Here is a 19,071-nt window from a genome sequence, read left to right on the forward strand (position 1 = left end):
ATGCAAGTATACTTTGATTTAATAAAGTATTTATCATAAAAATTCTTTAAATAGCAAGCTTTCCTTATCCCCTGATATATTACAAATAGCATACCATTCCATTTATAGAAAATAATATTACCATAATTGTATAGGAACTTGCTGTTTATCTCATGGTGAGATACACATGCTGTGTTATATCTTGGAACTCTTCTGCAGAGACCTCTGCTTGAATCCTTAGAGAGCACAGCTGAACTTTAGCTTAAAATGACAGCTGTCAGGGGCTGCTTGGCCTGATTACGGGTGCTAACCGCTCTAGCCTTGGCAGGCCCTCCTAACTTTGACTTACACCCCGAGTACAACAGCATCTCTGATTCATTCAGTTGGCCCTTAGGACTGGGGACCCTGTGGGCCTGGCACTGTCCCGAAAGCAGTGCCTGGACTGATCAGAGAATGTAGTTCAGTCTTTGTTGGCGTGCTAGGTCTTACCAAGGTCTTTGGAGGTAACCTCTTCTCCGTCTCCACAGTGACATGGATATCCCAGAATATGCCCGTGTCTGACTGATGCTCACAGTGACTGTTTTCAATCACGGCATAGTCCTCTTTCCCTCTGCAGAAAAGTTCATACTCATAGAGGATGTAGTCATCTTTATGAATTTGTGCTTTCTTGGCTAGAATATGCCTTTGTCTTTTTCTAAGCCACTTGTGTGGTCCATTTTGTTCAGGTTTCAAAGGTGTGCATTGTGAGTTGGAGATAAATGAATGTCAGAGCAACCCTTGTGTGAACAATGGACAGTGTGTGGATAAAGTCAATCGCTTCCAGTGTCTGTGTCCGCCTGGTAAGTGCCCACCACCTGCCCCTGTTTTCTTTGAAAGCACAAAGCCGACTGACCGCAGGGAAGAGAGGAGGGAGAGAATGTGTGTGGGCTCTACATGAGGAAGTCATTAAAGTGAGCGCTTTGGGATAGGAGTGTGTGTGTACAGAAGTGGGGGATTTGCTTCAGCTAGTATATCTTCCAAATCCTCTGTGGCCAGAAGTCCAAGTCTGTTCTGAATGGCCCATGACCTCGCCGTCTGTGTGTACATTTCAGAAAGTTCATACCTCACGGAAGCCCTTAGTTTTAGATTATTCAGGATTTTATTTTTTCCTGTGAGTCATATTCTTGAAACCTTTCTCTGAGATGATTATTTTTAGACATTTCACCCATGGGTACATTAATAGCACAAGTCAGTTCTTTCCAAAGAATGCTGTGTCTCTCCTTTTGCCCCCCTCAGCCATTGTGGAAGACATGCTGAATTTTCTGCCTTAGGCTATAGCCTCTCTTGTTGTTTCTTCAGAGAGAAGGTCCCAGTTCCTGTGCAGCTACATTCACTTCTTAGGGGGTTCTGCCTGTATGCATTCAGTTCCTATTTTAAGTTGAAGTGAAATCTATACTGGGAAGAAAAAGAGGTGAGAGAGACACCCTGGTGCCTCTGATGCCCTGAGCCTCACCCGTTATCCCAGGTACCTGTTCAGGAGAATAATTCTCCATGTGCTGATCCAGGGATATAAACCCTGCCAGTAACAGCCCAGTTCTTCTTGGGCATCATTCTGATAGTAAGGAAAACATAAGATAATCCTTTGACTTGTGTCATCATGTGCCCTTTGAAGGATTCACGGGACCAGTTTGCCAGATTGATATTGATGACTGTTCTAGTACTCCGTGTCTGAATGGGGCAAAGTGTATAGATCACCCGAATGGCTATGAGTGCCAGTGTGCCACAGGTAAGCATTTTTCACTTCTTATTCCCCTGGTAGGTCCAGCTGCACTAAATAGGAGACTGTCCTCTTCTCGTTGCCCTGCCAGGCCAGTCTACTAATGGGCTGCTCTGTGTTTAGAAGGGGCTTCTTCCAGCCTCTTTCTTGCTCCTCTCATTGTTTCCTTCTACAACGCCTGCTTCCTTCACCACAATGATGGCCTGGCCTGGACATTTCCATTTGGTGTCTCCGTCTTTCTAGGGCAGATTTTGGCAATGGTGAATTTCCAGCTGGCTTGCCTTATTCCTCTGGAAAAGGGAAGAATTCCAGCTGAAAACTATTTGTCATTGGGGCTTCTCAGCAAGAGGCCTGTCTCTGTTTTTTGAGGCAAGGGATCGAGCAAAGGCTCAGAAATGCAGTGGTGGGCAAGTGCAGAGATTTTCTGCATAAATACGATTGATGCTTTGAGAGTCAAATGTGTATCTGCACAGGGGAGACAGCTCTATTTGGGAAAGTTTGGGTCCTCTTTCCTGACTCCTGCTACTAGAATCAAAAAGAGTGTTTACAAATATTCTGCATTTCTGATCTGTGGCGACATTTCTAATTTGGGAGTGGATTTGAATAAGCCAGACAGTTCTTGTTACACATTTGCTTCTGCACAGACCATTATTGTGTAGAGAAGGACTAGAAATTATTAGAAAAGATAATTTCCCAGTTTCTTTTTTATCTGACTGTTTAAGAGAAGTTATAAATATAATTCAGGACATTTTTTCTTATTTTAAAAAATGGATTCTTAAAAGATTTTAAGCATCATGTGCATGACTTTTTTTGTGATCACAGAAAAGCAAACTAAGTCATAAAAATAAACAGAGAATTACTATTTCGATAGTATTAGAATATTACCACTTATTGGGCCTTCTCAGAGTAGACCCTGTCAGATGATCCACTCAGCTTCCTTTTCTTTTCACAAACTCTGGTCTCTGTTGGAAAAGTTTCAGGTTTGGTCTTCTTCTGGCTAGATTATGCTTATGGAGTATAACCTTCACTGGAGAGACTTTAAACTTTGAACTCATGTTTAAAAGGGAGGAGAGTCCTTCCAAAGTCTCTTAAAAAGATTTAAGGTTGGATAAAGGAACTCTTATTTGCCCCTTTTAACTGTCTTAACTTGGGCATTTATTTAACAAGTATTGGTTAAAAACTTACTATATTTGCATAGATTCTTGGGAGGTTGGGAGAAATAAGGAAAAGTTCTCTGTCCTCTCAGGTCAGAATTGGAAAGATGAGGTATGTGAAGTCATTAATTTAGTACCTATATATGCAGACTGGTTTGGGAGAAGAGGCATATAGAGATAAATATATTAAGGAAAATTATAAAGAGCTATTCCCCACTGAAGTCCAATATGCAATTAAGATGCAGTTAAAAGGTCTCTGCAGTGAAATTATTGATCGTTTAGGAAAAGCTATTTGAATTCTACAGATCTGACTTGAACAACTTCATTGTAAACAAAACTCTCTAGGCTTGCCTTATACATAGTGCAGATAGTCAGTTCCAATTGCTTATGGCCCAGAGTATGAATTGTTTAAGATATGGGATGTGTAGGATTAAGAGGATGCTGGAGCTGCATGTATGCTCAGGTGTGGAATGTGCGCCTTGGGTTTTAAGTCTCTTGGGTACAATTCCTTCTAAGGATTCACTGGTGTGTTGTGTGAGGAGAACATTGACAACTGTGACCCTGATCCTTGCCACCACGGCCAGTGTCAGGATGGCATTGATTCCTACACCTGCATTTGCAATCCGGGCTACATGGGCGCCATCTGCAGTGACCAGATAGACGAATGCTACAGCAGCCCTTGCCTGAATGAGGGTCGCTGCATCGACCTGGTGAATGGTTACCAGTGCAACTGCCAGCCAGGCACGTCAGGTAAGCCCACTCTTCACTGCCTTTGGAGTTTTCATTGTTTCTCTAAAACAGTTTATACGGATCTCTCAGACTTTCTCAGCACATGCTTTGGTACCAAAAATATAGTCTTGATTCTGAGAAGCACAGCCAGAAACATCTCAGGGGCAGATAGCTCTAGCCGGTAGGGAAGTCAGAGACAATAGCTTCGCAAAGGTGATGATTCTGTGTATGTGTTTTTCATCAAAAGGAGGCATACCACTTCAAAAAATTGAAATTATTATTGAAAATTGAAACCCTTCTTACTTTTGTGGCTGGATTGGATTGTCTTTTTTTAACTTCCACCTTACTCAGATTAATGAAGTTGGTCCTTCCCTCTCCATCCCTCCCATTCTTCCAGTAGTTTTTCCTCCCTTTTGGAGTCCAGTATTTTTAATGAAGAAGGAAATGGCAACCCATTCCAGTATTCTTGCCTGGAGAATTCCATGGACAGAGCAGCCTGGCAGGCTGTAGTCCATGGAGTCACAAGAGTCGGACATGACTGAGCAACTAACACACTATCTTTAACGGGTCATCTTTCTTCTGCTGTTTTTCTCTGCTGGGCTTTGGGCATTTGGGGGACTCAGAGGGAGAGGAGAGACGATGCAACATGTCTGGGTTATTGTCAATTAGAATACAGAGCTGTCGTCTCCCATCCAGTTCATGGCTGTTTCCTGCCTCCAGTTGAATGACGGCTTGTTAGTCGTGAGGGCATGCTACTCCTTCCTGGGGAAATGTTGAGCTGTTTTCTCAGGCAGCAGCATTTCACAGATTTCAGTGGATTCTGTTTTACTTATTTGAGGAATAATTATGGTCACAACTGTGGTTAATGGACAGAGAAGTTCTGTGTCTCAGATCAAAGGAAAATGTATTAGTGGAAGATTAACTAGTGTGTGCCTTTGTTAGAAGGGAACCTGCCAATACAAGGAGTGATTTATTGAGAACTCATTCTCCATTTAAGGAAAATGGCCTGTGTAGGGGGCAAAGGTGGGGGAGGCGGTTAGCTGCCCTCATTTTATTTTGTTATTTCCAAATCCATTTCTTCAAACTTGTCAAAGGCCCTGGTCTTCATCCAGGAACTCGTACATGCCAAGTTTGAAAACAAAGTCCTTTTTGAGTTGCTCAAGCATACGAAAAACATCCCATGCCTTCCCAGTTGAAAATGCCTTCCCCCTCCCCACGTTTAGATAACTCTCTAAAAGAGCTGAATAGATCTTTGTGAAACCTTCCAAAAGCAATTTGCTTCCGGGCTGGTCCCCAGACATGAGAAATTGCAGTACGAAAAGAAATTTGAGAGATTTACAAGCAATTGAATGGATGCCTTTAGAATGGTGGGGCTGTTTTAGGCTTTGCTATCGTTCCCATTATAAAAAATGTACTGGAAACCTGGGTGAGTGGTGGGCTGGCAAGCATTTTGTTTTCTTTGGGATTATATTATTATTCCAGGATGGATCAGGTGTGTTCCCTGGGGAGTACAGAGACGTCAAGGTGGAAGTAGCTGTCAGTGAGAAAGGCAGGCAGTAAATATCAGCGGTGTGCAGGCAGCATAGAGAAGGAAGGCACAGGTTCTCTCAGAAAACTGCCAGTTTCATTCCTGTGACTGTTCGGAGAATTCACACAAAGAGATGCAGACCACATAAAGAGATATTGGTCTGTAATGTTTGCAGAAGGACTTGGCATGTACAGGGAGCCTGGGCAAAAGGATTCACTCAATTAACCATTATGTATAGACTCTTGAGTTGCAATCTAAGAATCGACAACCCACTCATAATATAGTCTGAGTTGGTAGCTTGGGGTTTGGATGAGTATATGGATAGAAGGGACACTTTACAATCTGCAGGTTATAATTGTGGTTTCTCACTCACTAAGTACTTAAAGCGCAGTACACTACCCAGAATCACTACTAATGCCTTTTTTCACCTGTGATCTTAAGTAAGTTTGGGGGAAGTTTCAAGTTATAGAAACTGCAAAGAATCATCAGCAAACAACAAATACAAAACAGACAAGCAGAAGGAATTCTGTGAAAGCACACAGAAGCATCTTACAGATTCTAAGTGAGAATTGAATAATGAGGCTTTGGGGGGATTAGTGGGAAGTAGGGCCACATGCAGACCATAGGTCACCCAGTTCATGTTCCAGTGTTCCAGTGAGATAATTTCATTGGCCCAGCTCGAGCTGAGTGTCTGTTCCTGCTAGAATGCAACATGGGTTTAGGGGCAGAGTCCCATTAAACTGCATGGCTTCCTGGGGCCTGCCTTGGTCTGTTGTGGATTAATTGGGATTGTCAATCAAGGGCTAGACACATCTCCTAAAGGTATCCATTTGTAATTAAGGAATATTGAAACCTTTGCCTCATCTGTGGCTAGCAAGGCAGCATAGCTACATTAATCACAGTGACCGGTGTGGTGCAGTGAAGTGTATAGAATCCAGAGAGCTGGGTTCACATCCTAGCTGTGCTGATGTAATTGTACAAGTGCGTGATAAAATGGGTGTAACACAAATTGGTTTGGCACTGAAGTGAGAAAAACAAAGTTATATCAAGTAGGAAGCAGAGTATTTTGTTCACAATAATGACTTGATACATTTTCAATATAGTAATTATGAATAAATATTCACATAAAGTTTGAGTGAATAAATATTAGGCGTTTTGTTGTGGAAATTTCATTTGTTAGTTTATATCCTAATTATGAGGCTTCATTTTTAGACTTTTTAAACTGCCAAGATATTCTTTTATGATATCCAAATTCATCACTAAATTCATGTTAAGTAATATAATAGTGAGTATTTTTACAGAGTAGTGGTAACAGTAGGGATTGGTTTATCTTTACTATTTAGTTACCTGTAACTTTCCTAGTGAAACTCTGCCATTCATCTGGGGAATACAGGAGGAAGGCAGCATACCCCAGGAGAAAGCTATGACTCCATAAGATTTGTCCTGAACTTTAGCCCTTAATAGTGACAGTCAGTATCAAGCTTATAGTGGTAGATACAAGTCCCAAAATTCTAATGAAAGCTTAAATTTTACCTCTGGAGCACAGTATTGTCATAGTTGTTTTCCTTGAAATGGCAGGCTTGTTTCTTTCACTTAACTGTTTGCTAAGTACTTAGGTCTGAATAGTCCTGGTTCATCTGTCAGTTGCTCTTTCAATTAAAATGGGATTCTGTGAAAAAAGTTTCAGTTCAGTACTCAGTCACACAACTGCTTTTCCTGGAGACTGCTCTGTAATTTGGCATGCCACAGAATAGCTTTATGTGTATTTTCTGTTTCATCACGCAAAACAATAGAGGTATACTCAAGGATCAAGGTATAATCAAATCATAAAGTTAATAATTTTGGCAGCTTCATCAAAGTCATTCTTAAGTGAAACTATCTTTTTTGTATTGTTTTAACTGAGTACATGGAGGTGAAGAATAAAAACACTAGTACAGTACAGTTTGGCACTTTCTGGATTCCTGCTAAGATGCCAGCAGGCATACCTCCATTGCTCTTCATTTTTTCAGTAAGATATTTATTGTAATCTAAAGCCATAGCTTTATCATCAAAATGGAAATATGGGAACTGGGTAATAATTTGGTTGGGTACAGTCTGATATTCTAAAGCAATCATGTCCATGGAGATCAATTAATAAGACCTACATAAGCAGTTAATGTTTTAAATTCAAAGATCCAAAACCAGGACTTCGGTCTTCCAAAACCAACTCCTCTTCCTCATTCACAACATCTGTCAAGAGCATTATATTTTCCTAGATATCCAGGTGTGGTAACTCTGAATTTCCATGACTTCTCCCTTATTCTCTTCATTGACTCAGTTTCCAAGTGATAAGGACTATAACTCTTATGACCTCTCACATTCATCCTTTTGCTTTCGTTCCTACTGGCATGTCCTTGGCCTTGGGCACCGCTTCTTTAAACCAACTCCGTGTCATGGCCTGCCCAGTGTTCTTCTCACATTAATCCATCCCATACCCTTCCCGTTGACCTTTCATGCCACTCCAAATCGTTGGCTTGCTCACCGGGGCCCCTTCAGTGGGTCCTTCATTTACGATTCTCATCTCACCATTTGCCCATGTGTCCCACCGCTGGGGTTAAACAGATCAAAGTACAGCTCTTACTGTGCCTCCTGCTGGCTGTCAGCTGCCTTGCAGATGTCTTCACTGCTGAGCTACACTTTTTTTTTTTTTTAATCTTCAATGTTTCTAAAGTTAGGAAGCACCTTATATTCAAGGTCATAGAAAACTGTCAGCCTCAGAATTAAGGCAGAAGTGATGACAGGCTCCTTGCTGCCTGTCACTGAGAATTGTTCAGTGTGTAAAAGGGATCAGTTCAACTAATTGTCATTGCAGCTGTATATTAACTTTGGATCCCTAATTTGTACTTAAAATGAGGCAACATATGCTACAAGCTGCTCTGGATACTTGAGGCAAAAGAGATAAAAATCTCTGCCTTGATGGAGCATACATCATGAAGAACTGTTGCCAGGTTCTGAAGACTCTGTCACAGGGTCTGGTGGACTTTTTTTTTTAAATCAGTGAATTTATTTTAATTGCCTCCATTGCTTTTGTAACATAGTGCTAATGCCAACACAATAAAAAAGACAAATAGTGGCTTAGTGTGATTATTACAATCATTTGACCTCATGATACCTTTGACAAGGTCTGGAGGACTGAACTTTCAGAAATGCTACTTTCCTGTATTCAAGGTTGGCTAGATACTCATTAGATTTCCTAACACCCAGCATCACAAACAAAGATCATTGGTATTCCTGTGCTAATATTGCACGGTTTCTCTTTGCTTTCATCTTTGCAGGTGTTAATTGTGAAATCAATTTTGATGACTGTGCAAGTAACCCGTGTGTCCATGGAGTCTGTATGGATGGCGTTAATCGTTACAGCTGTGTCTGCTCACCAGGATTCACAGGTAATGCTCCTTTTTGTTGGGACCTTTTTTCTATTTGTTTTTTCAAGTCAGTTGCTGAAAATATCAGAGGCAACTGTGTTATATACTCATGACCCATAAATATAAGGTGTTTTAGTCTTGCCTTTATTTTAATACTGTTGAAGGACCTTCCTTCTTCAGCCCCCTCACTTTGGGAAAAGGGCATCTAAAGGTTAGTTACTTTCAAATATATCTGACTTATTTGTCTCTTGGAAGGTTAGAAGGTTGTTTCTGTGCTTCTCTGGCCCAGTTTTCTACTTACAGGCCTTCCTTGAACTGTAACATGAAACTTCTCATTAGTTAGGGTTTTTAAGCCATGTGTTTATAGCTACTTAAAAAAGAGTTTCTTTTCAGACCATGAGTTTCCATCACTGTGCTTAAGTTATATAGCTTTCAAATTTTTCTATACTTAGTAGTGAATGCCTTCTATAAAGGCATGGCCAAGGTAAAATTCTATGAACACCTTATATGATTTTTTCTGAGTCCTTCCTCTTATAAGTACTTAAGTAAAGTCAAAACTTAGCAAAGCAACCTATTTTTGGCTAGCATAGTGGGTTTTATTTTCTCTCCAGGAGGGAGAAAGTAAGTGACTAAAATAAAATTGGTTATAATTCTTCTTAAATTCTTAATTAAACCCCCCAGCTAGAACATTTATATACGCAGCATGTGTGCACACACACAAACTCACATGCGTCTTTTCTCTTATCTTTTTTCTTGCTAATAAGATTACCTTTACCTTTTACCTTCCTGATCAAAAAGTACTAGGAGCTACTGAGGAAATATGGAGCCTCTTTCTGATACATCTGTTTGTCAAAGGCACCATCAGAGGGCGTGTCATGTGCCAATCCCATTCCTTCTAGACAATGCCACACACAATAAGGCACTTACATAATGATGTTACCATTTCATAAATAACATGTGGTCCTTTACAACCAATGTGAGAAACTTCCCACAGAGCTTTTTAAACTATGATGTCAAAAAGCCAAGAGATGCCTCTTTCTTGCTGGGAACTTACCTCTCTCTGTATTTCACAATCCTTTGCACTGCTTGGTGTGATTGTGGACATGAGACAGGAACGTTTGTGGCCTACGTGGTCACCATGATCTCTTTTCAGTGAAATATCACTCAGAAGACCAGGATGATGAGAGTTCTTGTGTCTAGTACCCAGCACTGCTGGTGTGGAGCCAGATGTACTTCTGTATCCTGAAATGTGTCTCTCCAACATTCAGTGACAGCCAACTGAATTTCTTTTAGACAGAATGGCATATGTACTTGTTTACATAGGTAGTAAGAAGAGAATAGCTTCCATTTATTCAGGCCCTGTTTTGAGGTAGGCATTAAATCAAGTGCCTAATCTCATTGTCACTACTATTATTATTTCTACAGTATTGATGAGAAACCCTGAATTCAGAGAGCTTAAGTAACAGTACCAGTGCACTAGGGCCAGCATTCCACCCCGGGGGTTTCTATTACAGAGTTCATACTCACTGCCACTTGACTGGACAGCGTAAGTAGGTGCCTGCTGTGGTTTCTTTTTAGATATGTAAGCCTTAGACTCGACTTAAACTTTTTGGAAATGTCAGTGAATCATATGCTCTCTCTTTTCAACATTTAGCAAATCAGGAAGGTCATGGAGGGAGGACATAGGCTAAAAATATTCTAAAATAAACTTAAGGTGTAGCATGAAACTGCATAACCAAGGAATGGAATGTTTTGGTTACTGGGTGGTACCCTGTTCTTGGAACTGTTTTCTACGTCTATTTTTTCTATTTGTTTTTTCAAGTCAGTTGCTGAAAATATCAGAGGCAACTGCGTTATATACTCATGACCCATAAATATAAGGTGTTTTAGTCTTGCCTTTATTTTAATACTGTTAACTTTTTATTACAATTTTAATAACAGCTTGAACAGATTTAAGGGAATTTTTTTTTCAGACAAAATTCTCTGTTCTCCGCAGACCACTTTATACTTACTGATTGAATAGGAAGTAAGAAATCATGTGGCACTTCAGTAGACCATTTTTCAGTTGTATAAACTACTTTTTCAGTTTCACATTCATGTTCATTATTTTGCTAACTTCTTAGAATGATCCATAAAAGTAGATAGGTTGTAAATGAAACCAAAAGCACAAGTAACAAAAACTAAAATGAACTTCTGGGGGGCAAAAAACAATATGTTGAAAAGCTAACCTACAGAGATGGATAAAAATATATGCAAACAATGTGTCTAACAAAAAGTTAATATCCAAAATGTATAAAGAATCATACAACTCAATAGTAAAGAAGCAAATAATTCAATTAAAAATTGGACAAATAACAAGAAAAAAATTCAGTATAGTGACAGATGTTAACTAGAATTATTGTAGTGATCATTTTTCAATATATACAAATATCACATCATTATGTTGTACACCTGAAACTAATAATGTTATATGTCAATTATACAACCCACTCCAGTATTCTTGCCTTGAGAATTCCATGGACAGAGGAGCCTGGCAGCCTACAGTCCATGGGGTCACAAAGAGTCGGACATGACTGAGTGACTAACACTTTAAAAATGAAAACACATTAGGAGTAGGGAAACCCAATTTTAGAAAATATTACTGGAAAATTCCCAATAATTTCCAGATATAAAATACTGGTAATGTTCACTCTAATTCTCAGAGCTACATGATTTAACCACATTCTGATTATATTTTTTAGGCTGTAAATCATTATTTATATTTTGAAATCCAGTATTGACTGAAACAGGTAAAGTTTTAAAAGCTTTACAATCTACCAAACCCTAGTGACTTTCAAATAGCATTTGAAAGGCTATAATGGTGATGAGTAGCTACCAATATAGCTAATCCTCATCACAGTATCATTATGCAGCTGTATAAAATCACCAAATTCAATTAAAAAAAATGGATTTGAGGTTTACAATCTCGTCTTTCTTTCAGTCTCTTACAGGATTTTCTAATCAGGAGTAAAGTGAATAAATATTTATAGATTATAAATTTGTAAATGTTGAACACGCAGTTGTTTTTGGTTCTCCAGCCATTAGTGAAGGCATACTGCTAAGCACAGAGGAGCACTGGGTTATGGGAAAAGTGGTAGACAATGAGGTCATGGCTTTAAAAGGATTTAAGGTATGATCAGGAACCCAGACTGCATACATCAGAAAATGACTAAAGACTAGGGAAGTAGGTAAAAGCAAGGTATACACATTCAAAGAAGTATAAGCGATGAAGGAAAACAAATGTTTAGAATCAGGGGGAAAATGGGCAAAGGACGTTCTTTTTCCAAAGAAGACATACAGATGGCCAACAGGTACAGGAAAAGATGCTCAGCATCACTGATCACTGGGAAAATGGAAATCAAAACCACAGTGAAATATCACGTCACACCTGAAAGATTGGTTGTTATTAAAAAGATAAGAGATAACAAGTGTTTGTGAGGGTATGGGAAAAGGGGAACTCTCATGCACTGTTGATCTGAATGTAAAATGTTACAGTTATTATGGGAAAACAATATGGCAGTTGTCAAAAAATTAAAAATTGAACTACCCTAAGGTCTGGGAATTCTACACTTGTGTATCTAAAGGAATTGAAATCAATATTTCAAAGAGGTATTTGTATTTGCACACACCCATGTTCATAGCAGCATTATTCACAATAGTCAAGATATCAACCAGAGTGTCCATCAAATGGATGAATGAGTAAAGGAGATACCTTTTATGTATACAATGGAATATTATTCAGCCATGAGAGAGAGGGAAATCCTGACATTTGTGACACCATGAATGGAACTTGAGGACATTAAGTGAGATAAATCAGACAGTGAAAGACAAATACTGTATGGTATCACTTAATGCATAATATTAAAAAGCCAAACTCATGAAAGCAGAGAGTAGAATGGTGTCTATCAGGGTCTAGGCTAGGAGGGTAGGGGATTGGGGAGATATTGTTTAAGGGTACAAATTTGCAACTACTAGATAAATAAGTTCTGATTGAATGCATAGCATAGTGATTATAGTCAGCAATACTGCATTATAAACTTTCAAATTGCTAAGAGAGTAGATCTTAATTGTTTTTACCACAAAAAGAAATGATGGTTATGGGACATGATAGAAGTGTTAACTAACTCTGTGGACATATCATATTGCAATATATAAAATATATCAAACCAACACATCATATACCTTAAACTTACACAATGTTACATGTCAATCATGTCTTAATTTAAAATTAACAAAAAAACTTAGGGAATTTTTATTATCCTCATTTAACAAATAAGGCAACTGAAAGAGCTTAATGTATCCATGGTCTTAGCTAGTGAGTCTCACTGTTAGGACTGTGAGTTCCCAGAAGGCAGGCGCCTCCTTAATTGTCTTTTTAGCCAGCATTTTCTTTTTTTTTTCTAATTTTATTTTATTTTTAAACTTTACATAATTGTATTAGTTTTGCCAAATATCAAAATGAATCCGCCACAGGTATACATGTGTTCCCCATTCTGAACCCTCCTCCTTCCTCCCTCCCCATACCATCCCTCTGGGTCGTCCCAGTGCACTAGCCCCAAGCATCCAGTATCGTGCATCGAACCTGGACTTAGCCAGCATTTTCTAAAACTGTGTAGCACTCAGGGAGCACTTAGAAAATATTGCTGAATGAATGACCAGCACTCACATGTGGAACCTCTGACATCCAACACTAGACTCTTGAGTCTGGACTATACCATGCTTTCATTCATTAAATACTAATTTGTCAGGCATCTATCTACACAATAAGAGACATTGGCTAATTTCTCATTCAATAGTTGCTGCTAAGCTGCTAAGTCACTTCAGTCGTGTCCGACTCTGTGCGACCCCGTAGACGGCAGCCCACCAGGCTCCCCTGTCCCTGGGATTCTCCAGGCAAGAACACTGGAGTGGGTTGCCATTTCCTTCTCCAGTGTATGAAAGTGAAAAGTGAAAGTGAAGTTGCTCAGTCGTGTCCGACTCTTAGGGACCCCATGGACTGCAGCCTACCAGGTTCCTCCGTCCATGGGATTTTCCAGGCAAGAGTACTGGAGTGGGGTGCCATTGCCTTCTCCTCATTCAGTAGTTACTGAGCCCAGTAAGGTACATAGCCTTGTGCTGGGAGTTCATGAAATACTGGGATTTCCGATGCTACTTAAAGGATGAGAATTTGCTAGTGAAGCAGCTGCAGTTCACCAGGTAGACTACACAAAGAGGCACTTAACCCTCTCAGCTAAAGATGACTTGAAGATTGATTCTGCTGAGAGCTTTAAAAGCAAATAAAGAAAATGTGAGAAGTATGACTTCTGAGAAGATTTTTCCCAAGAAAAGACAGAATTGAAAAAGCTTTTTCATCTCATTCTCCACTGGATTTCAGACAGAGGATAGCGCTGTAGTTGAAGACTTGTGGCTCTTATCTTGGTGCCAGTGGCAAACATCTAAAAAAAAAATCAGAAGTTGAAGCTAAGAAAGTAGTATTGTAGAATTGGTTATTAATAAAATACTTAAAGGGAAAATAGCAACTACTATCAGATTATGGGTTTTTTACCACACGAACTACCAATAATGGTTTAGAGAGCAGTAGAGAGTGAAAAAATGTTAATACCCATACTTTAAAAGGGTGTGTATCTATTTCATTTGGAATTTCCTGTTCTAATTGCAGGGTTACTCTTTCTTAAATAAAAATGCCTGGTTTTATATGAATCAGAAAATTGTATTCTTTGAAATTTGTAATTCCTTCATAGCAGTTACTTGTCACCACTCATTTACAGAATTATGGGTTATTTTAAAATTTTATATCATTTTGGAATATATAGTTAAATCTCATTTATTCAAAACTTAACAAAGCAAAACTCATAGGTAACTGGCATACTTTATTCCACTTTATAGCAGACATCTTTTCAAAGTGCAATCTTGGGTATGTTTTAGAGGAAGAACATATTCATTTCAGTTTCATATATTATGAACATTTACATTATAACTTGTGAAATAATAATTGTCTACCTCATAATTTCTCAAAATGTAGTATCTGAAACACCTACATTATTTAAAATGTAACTTTGGAGCTGTAAGGATCTTCTTTTAAAACAAGTACTTTTAGCAATCCTTGCACACTCAAATTTGAGAACCACTGGTCTATATTGAGAGACCCTGAATGCTTTTCTCAATGATCAGAGAACAATGAAATTATAGTTTTCTCTTCTTCCTGAGCCAGAAAATAGATTAATACAATTCTAAAAGTGAAAACAAATGGCTTTTCTTTTTAAGCAACTTAATCATTAGTAGGGATTCAATGGTAATCACTGAACATTCCTGTTAATTGAAATTTACCATATATAGAAATGTAAAAGATTGACTAAGTCTTACAAGAATGAGTGCAGTAAACCAGCTGACAACAGTGATAAGGAAAGCTTGAGAGTTCTGCGAACAGCAGCAAGAAGAGCAGCCAACTTTGATAGCATTTGATGTTCTCTTTTTGAATATTTGATGTAAAGTTTCCCCATTTCTAAACTGGAGTAAAGAAACACATGTCGAAACACTACAACACCGTTCCAGTGTTTTGTTAACTTTGTTAAATTATCAAAGTACAGTGCTCTCTGCTCCTTCTTGCATGGCACTAAGTGCTATTGGATGTCTTCTTCCTTAAGTCTTGACATTTGGTGCCCACAGCATTTTATAGCCTTGGCAGGTAAAGGTATCTGCACAATAGATCTCATGGTCCTGGGTCTATTCCCTAAGCATTTTGGATTTGACAGAAACTGTCCCCCTTCTCTACAGGGCAGAGATGTAACATTGACATTGATGAGTGTGCCTCCAATCCCTGTCGCAAGGGTGCAACGTGCATCAATGATGTGAATGGTTTCCGCTGTATCTGCCCTGAGGGCCCCCACCATCCCAGCTGCTACTCACAGGTGAACGAGTGCCTGAGCAATCCCTGTGTCCATGGAAACTGTACTGGGGGCCTCACTGGGTGAGTAGCTGTTGTGTATTTATCATTTCTTATTGACCCGTGTCAAGCCAGTTGAGTTTTAGTACTGGCCATACCCTGTAGCAGTTAGTCAGTACTTGAACTGAGACTAGGCTGAAGAGGTCGGTGATCCACATCATAGTCTTCCAAGTCACCACTTCTACCCTGCCTCCCATGACTGAGTAGATGGAAAGTAAGGAGGAATGTTTCATTCCTCATGTGGGTAGTTAGCACATGCGAGGAGTCCAGGGTTATTTTCTGAGTCTTTAGCTGTTGTGCTTTTAGTACTAACTGCAAGATTGTGTTCTAAGGGCTATTCTGTTTGACTTCAGTTCAGTTCAGTTGCTCAGTCGTGTCCGACTCTTTGCGACCTCATGAATCGCAGCACGCCAGGCCTCCCTGTCCATCACCAGCTCTCAGAGTTCACTCAGACTCATGTCCATCGAGTCAGTGATGCCATCCAGCCATCTCATCCTCTGTCATCCCCTTCTCCTCCCACCCCCAATCCCTCCAGAATCAGGGTCTTTTCCAGTGAGTCAACTCTTCGCATCAGGTGGCCAAAGTACTGGAGTTTCAGCTTTAGCATCATTCCCTCCAAAGAAATCCCAGGGCTGATCTCCTTTAGAATGGACTGGTTGGATCTCCTTGCAGTCCAAGGGACTCTCAAGAGTCTTCTCCAACACCACAGTTCAAAAGCATCAATTCTTCGGCACTCAGCAACTTTCACATCCACACATGACCACTGGAAAAACCATAGCCTTGACAAGACGGACCTTTGTTGGCAAAGTAATGTCTCTGCTTTTCAATATGCTATCTAGGTTGGTCATAACTTTCCTTCCAAGGAGTAAGCATCTTTTAATTTCATGGCTGCAGTCACCATCTGCAGTGATTTTGGAGCCCAAAAAAATAAAGTCTGACACTGTTTCCACTGTTTCCCCATCTATTTCCCATGAGGTGATGGGACCAGATGCCATGATCTTCGTTTTCTGAATGTTGAGCTTTAAGCCAACTTTTTCACTCTCCTCTTTCACTTTTATCAAGAGGCTTTTTAGTTCCTCTTCACTTTCTGCCATAAGGGTGGTGTCATCTGCATATCTGAGGTTATTGATATTCTTAACCTCCTGCTTAAAGAAAACCCAACTCTGTTTCATAATGATACCAGTGGGTACCACTAAAGTAGAGCTGGTCTCAGCTAGCTAGAGTCTTGGCCCTGATGAAGTGTTCACAGTTGGCAAGCCCCTGAGAGTTGTGTAATGTGTTGGCAGGTAATTTTCTAGAATCACAGAGTATGACGTTTGGTTCCATGAGATAGTCCTGTGCTCTTGCTATGCTTGCCAGAGGATGGGACTTTGGCCAAGATTTAGCATTTGCCATGCTTACAACAGGTGAAAAATGAAGAGTACATTTAGAGGTAAATGGGAAATCAAGTGATTTCTAAGATGAATTAACTCAGTATTCCTGTTTCAGAGTATAGCAGACTTCAAAGCATCCCAACCCATTTACTTTTTTTAAAAAAGAATCACCAGACAGGGAGGCTGTTATCTCCTGATATCACATGCTAAGTGCTAATGGTGTTCAAATTGTGAACAATATGCATACATTTCAGATACCTTCATTTTTGTTCCATTTCTTGCTCAGTACACTTGGTGCTTTCTGGGAGCAGGGTTTCAGGTCAGAACAAACCATGTCTCAGAAGTCAGACATCCCAGGAGCTCTTTGGGGTCACTTAGAGTCTCTGATACTACCCTGCTTTCTGAGTATCTGTTTTACACCAGAAACAAGTGATCTAAGGTTTCTTTATGTTTATTTAGCAGAAAAGAAACTTCAGATTTATCAATGTCAGTGCATCTTTCAGATTGTCCCAATTTGTTGTACCAACCACTCTTTACATATGTAAGCCCATTATACTTACTTAATTTTTCCAGCATTTTTGTAGGCCAGGAAGCTGTGTTTACTAAATACTCCAGATGGGCCCACATGATTCACAAGGTAACCCAAGTGTAGGTTTGAAGAGGAACAGAAATGAGATTAGCCCACCCAGGAGCTCCTTGATCCTTCATTTCTTCAGAATTTTGTATTTCAACTGTGACTTAATTGTACATTCATATCACAACTGTAACTTATTTCTGTCTTCTTTCAGATACAAGTGCCTCTGTGATGCAGGCTGGGTTGGCATCAACTGTGAAGTGGACAAAAATGAATGTCTTTCTAATCCATGCCAGAACGGGGGAACTTGTGACAATCTGGTGAATGGATACAGGTGCACTTGCAAGAAGGGCTTTAAAGGTGATGCAGAAGTGCATATTTTTATGTCCTTTTTATGCCTTTTTGTTGGTACATACAGCTTGACTCAATTCTTTCTTTCCCCTTTTCCTACTCATTCATATAGCAACCTTAATTTGAGCACTTATTAGTTATAGGGCAGTTGGAGAATAAAAACATAAGTAAATTTAAACATGGATTCTGTTTTCAGACTAGCAAAGAGGTGAGCTATTGAAACAGTACCATTTAAGGTAAGCAACTAGAGCTCCACTCATACAACTTTGGACATTCTGATTGAGTATTCTAATTGTAAGCTCCAGGGTAGGCTTGATTCTGTAATAATTCAAAAGAGATATTAGTAGAAGAATGAAAATCTTGTTTTACTATAATTGTAGCAATAATATCATGGGAGAATCCATGTATTTAAAACCTTTACAGCAAATTCTCTTAAACATTGAGATGTTCTTAGATGATACTTAGTCACCTATGGCCTTCTGGAAAAATGCATAGTAGTGAGTATTGTGTACAAGCACTTTTTGAGTTGTCTCTGTTAAATTTCTCCTGTCACTTTTTTCTTTAACCCTCGAGAGAGAAACCTGTGGGTAAATCATGCATATTTGTACTCCTTGACCCATATGGTCATTTGTTTCACAACTCAAAGTTGTGCCAGGCTACTGTGATAGGTCAGTATGTTTCGGTGTCACTTTATTTGATAACTTGACATTTTTCTAAGATCGTATTTTAGTCATTAACTTTTTGACATTCAGATATATAACATCTGTAAAGAAACTTAGAGATTTAAAAGCACTTTTATTCCTGTGTCTCTTTGAGACTTGCTGATTGACAAAATAAATATCAAAATAGTTCACAATCATATGTCTAGTGATTAACAGAGTACAGTTTGAACTCAGACCTCTATACTCTTAGACCATTATTTTCTTTTTGTACATGGCTATAGTTTCTCAGTCTTAAGACTCTGTGTCAGGCCCTATTGCAGGTATAAAGGTGGTGGCATTTGGTAATATCCTATCCCCATGAATGCTTCCTTACTTTTCTCTTTTTTCATAGTGGGAGTAGATTTTGTGTCTTGGATCAGGGAGAAGAGCTTTGTGACTTCAGAAAGCATCACCACATTGATGGTAGATACTGTGCATTTGAAAAAGTGGGCATAAATCAAGAAGCTTTGATTAACTGTTCAAATATTTTATCCCTCGATAATTTCTAGCCTATTTTTAAGCCCTGACCAGATACTTTGT

General features: G+C 39.3%; 1 protein-coding gene across 3 annotated transcripts in view; it reads left to right on the forward strand.

Annotated features, from left to right (window-relative positions):
* NOTCH2 (notch receptor 2) overlaps positions 1–19,071 on the forward strand; it is a 175,284-nt gene that overhangs the window by 116,931 nt on the left and 39,282 nt on the right. For all 3 annotated transcript variants that reach the window (XM_002686114.7, XM_024990003.2, XM_059885021.1), the window contains 6 exons: positions 705–818; positions 1,631–1,744; positions 3,406–3,639; positions 8,461–8,571; positions 15,364–15,556; positions 17,694–17,839. In XM_002686114.7, coding sequence (XP_002686160.3) covers positions 705–818; positions 1,631–1,744; positions 3,406–3,639; positions 8,461–8,571; positions 15,364–15,556; positions 17,694–17,839 — 912 coding nt within the window. The remainder of the gene's footprint in view (positions 1–704; positions 819–1,630; positions 1,745–3,405; positions 3,640–8,460; positions 8,572–15,363; positions 15,557–17,693; positions 17,840–19,071) is intronic.

The sequence above is a fragment of the Bos taurus genome, chromosome 3 (assembly GCF_002263795.3).
Source record: "Bos taurus isolate L1 Dominette 01449 registration number 42190680 breed Hereford chromosome 3, ARS-UCD2.0, whole genome shotgun sequence".
Taxonomy (NCBI): Eukaryota; Metazoa; Chordata; class Mammalia; order Artiodactyla; family Bovidae; genus Bos; species Bos taurus.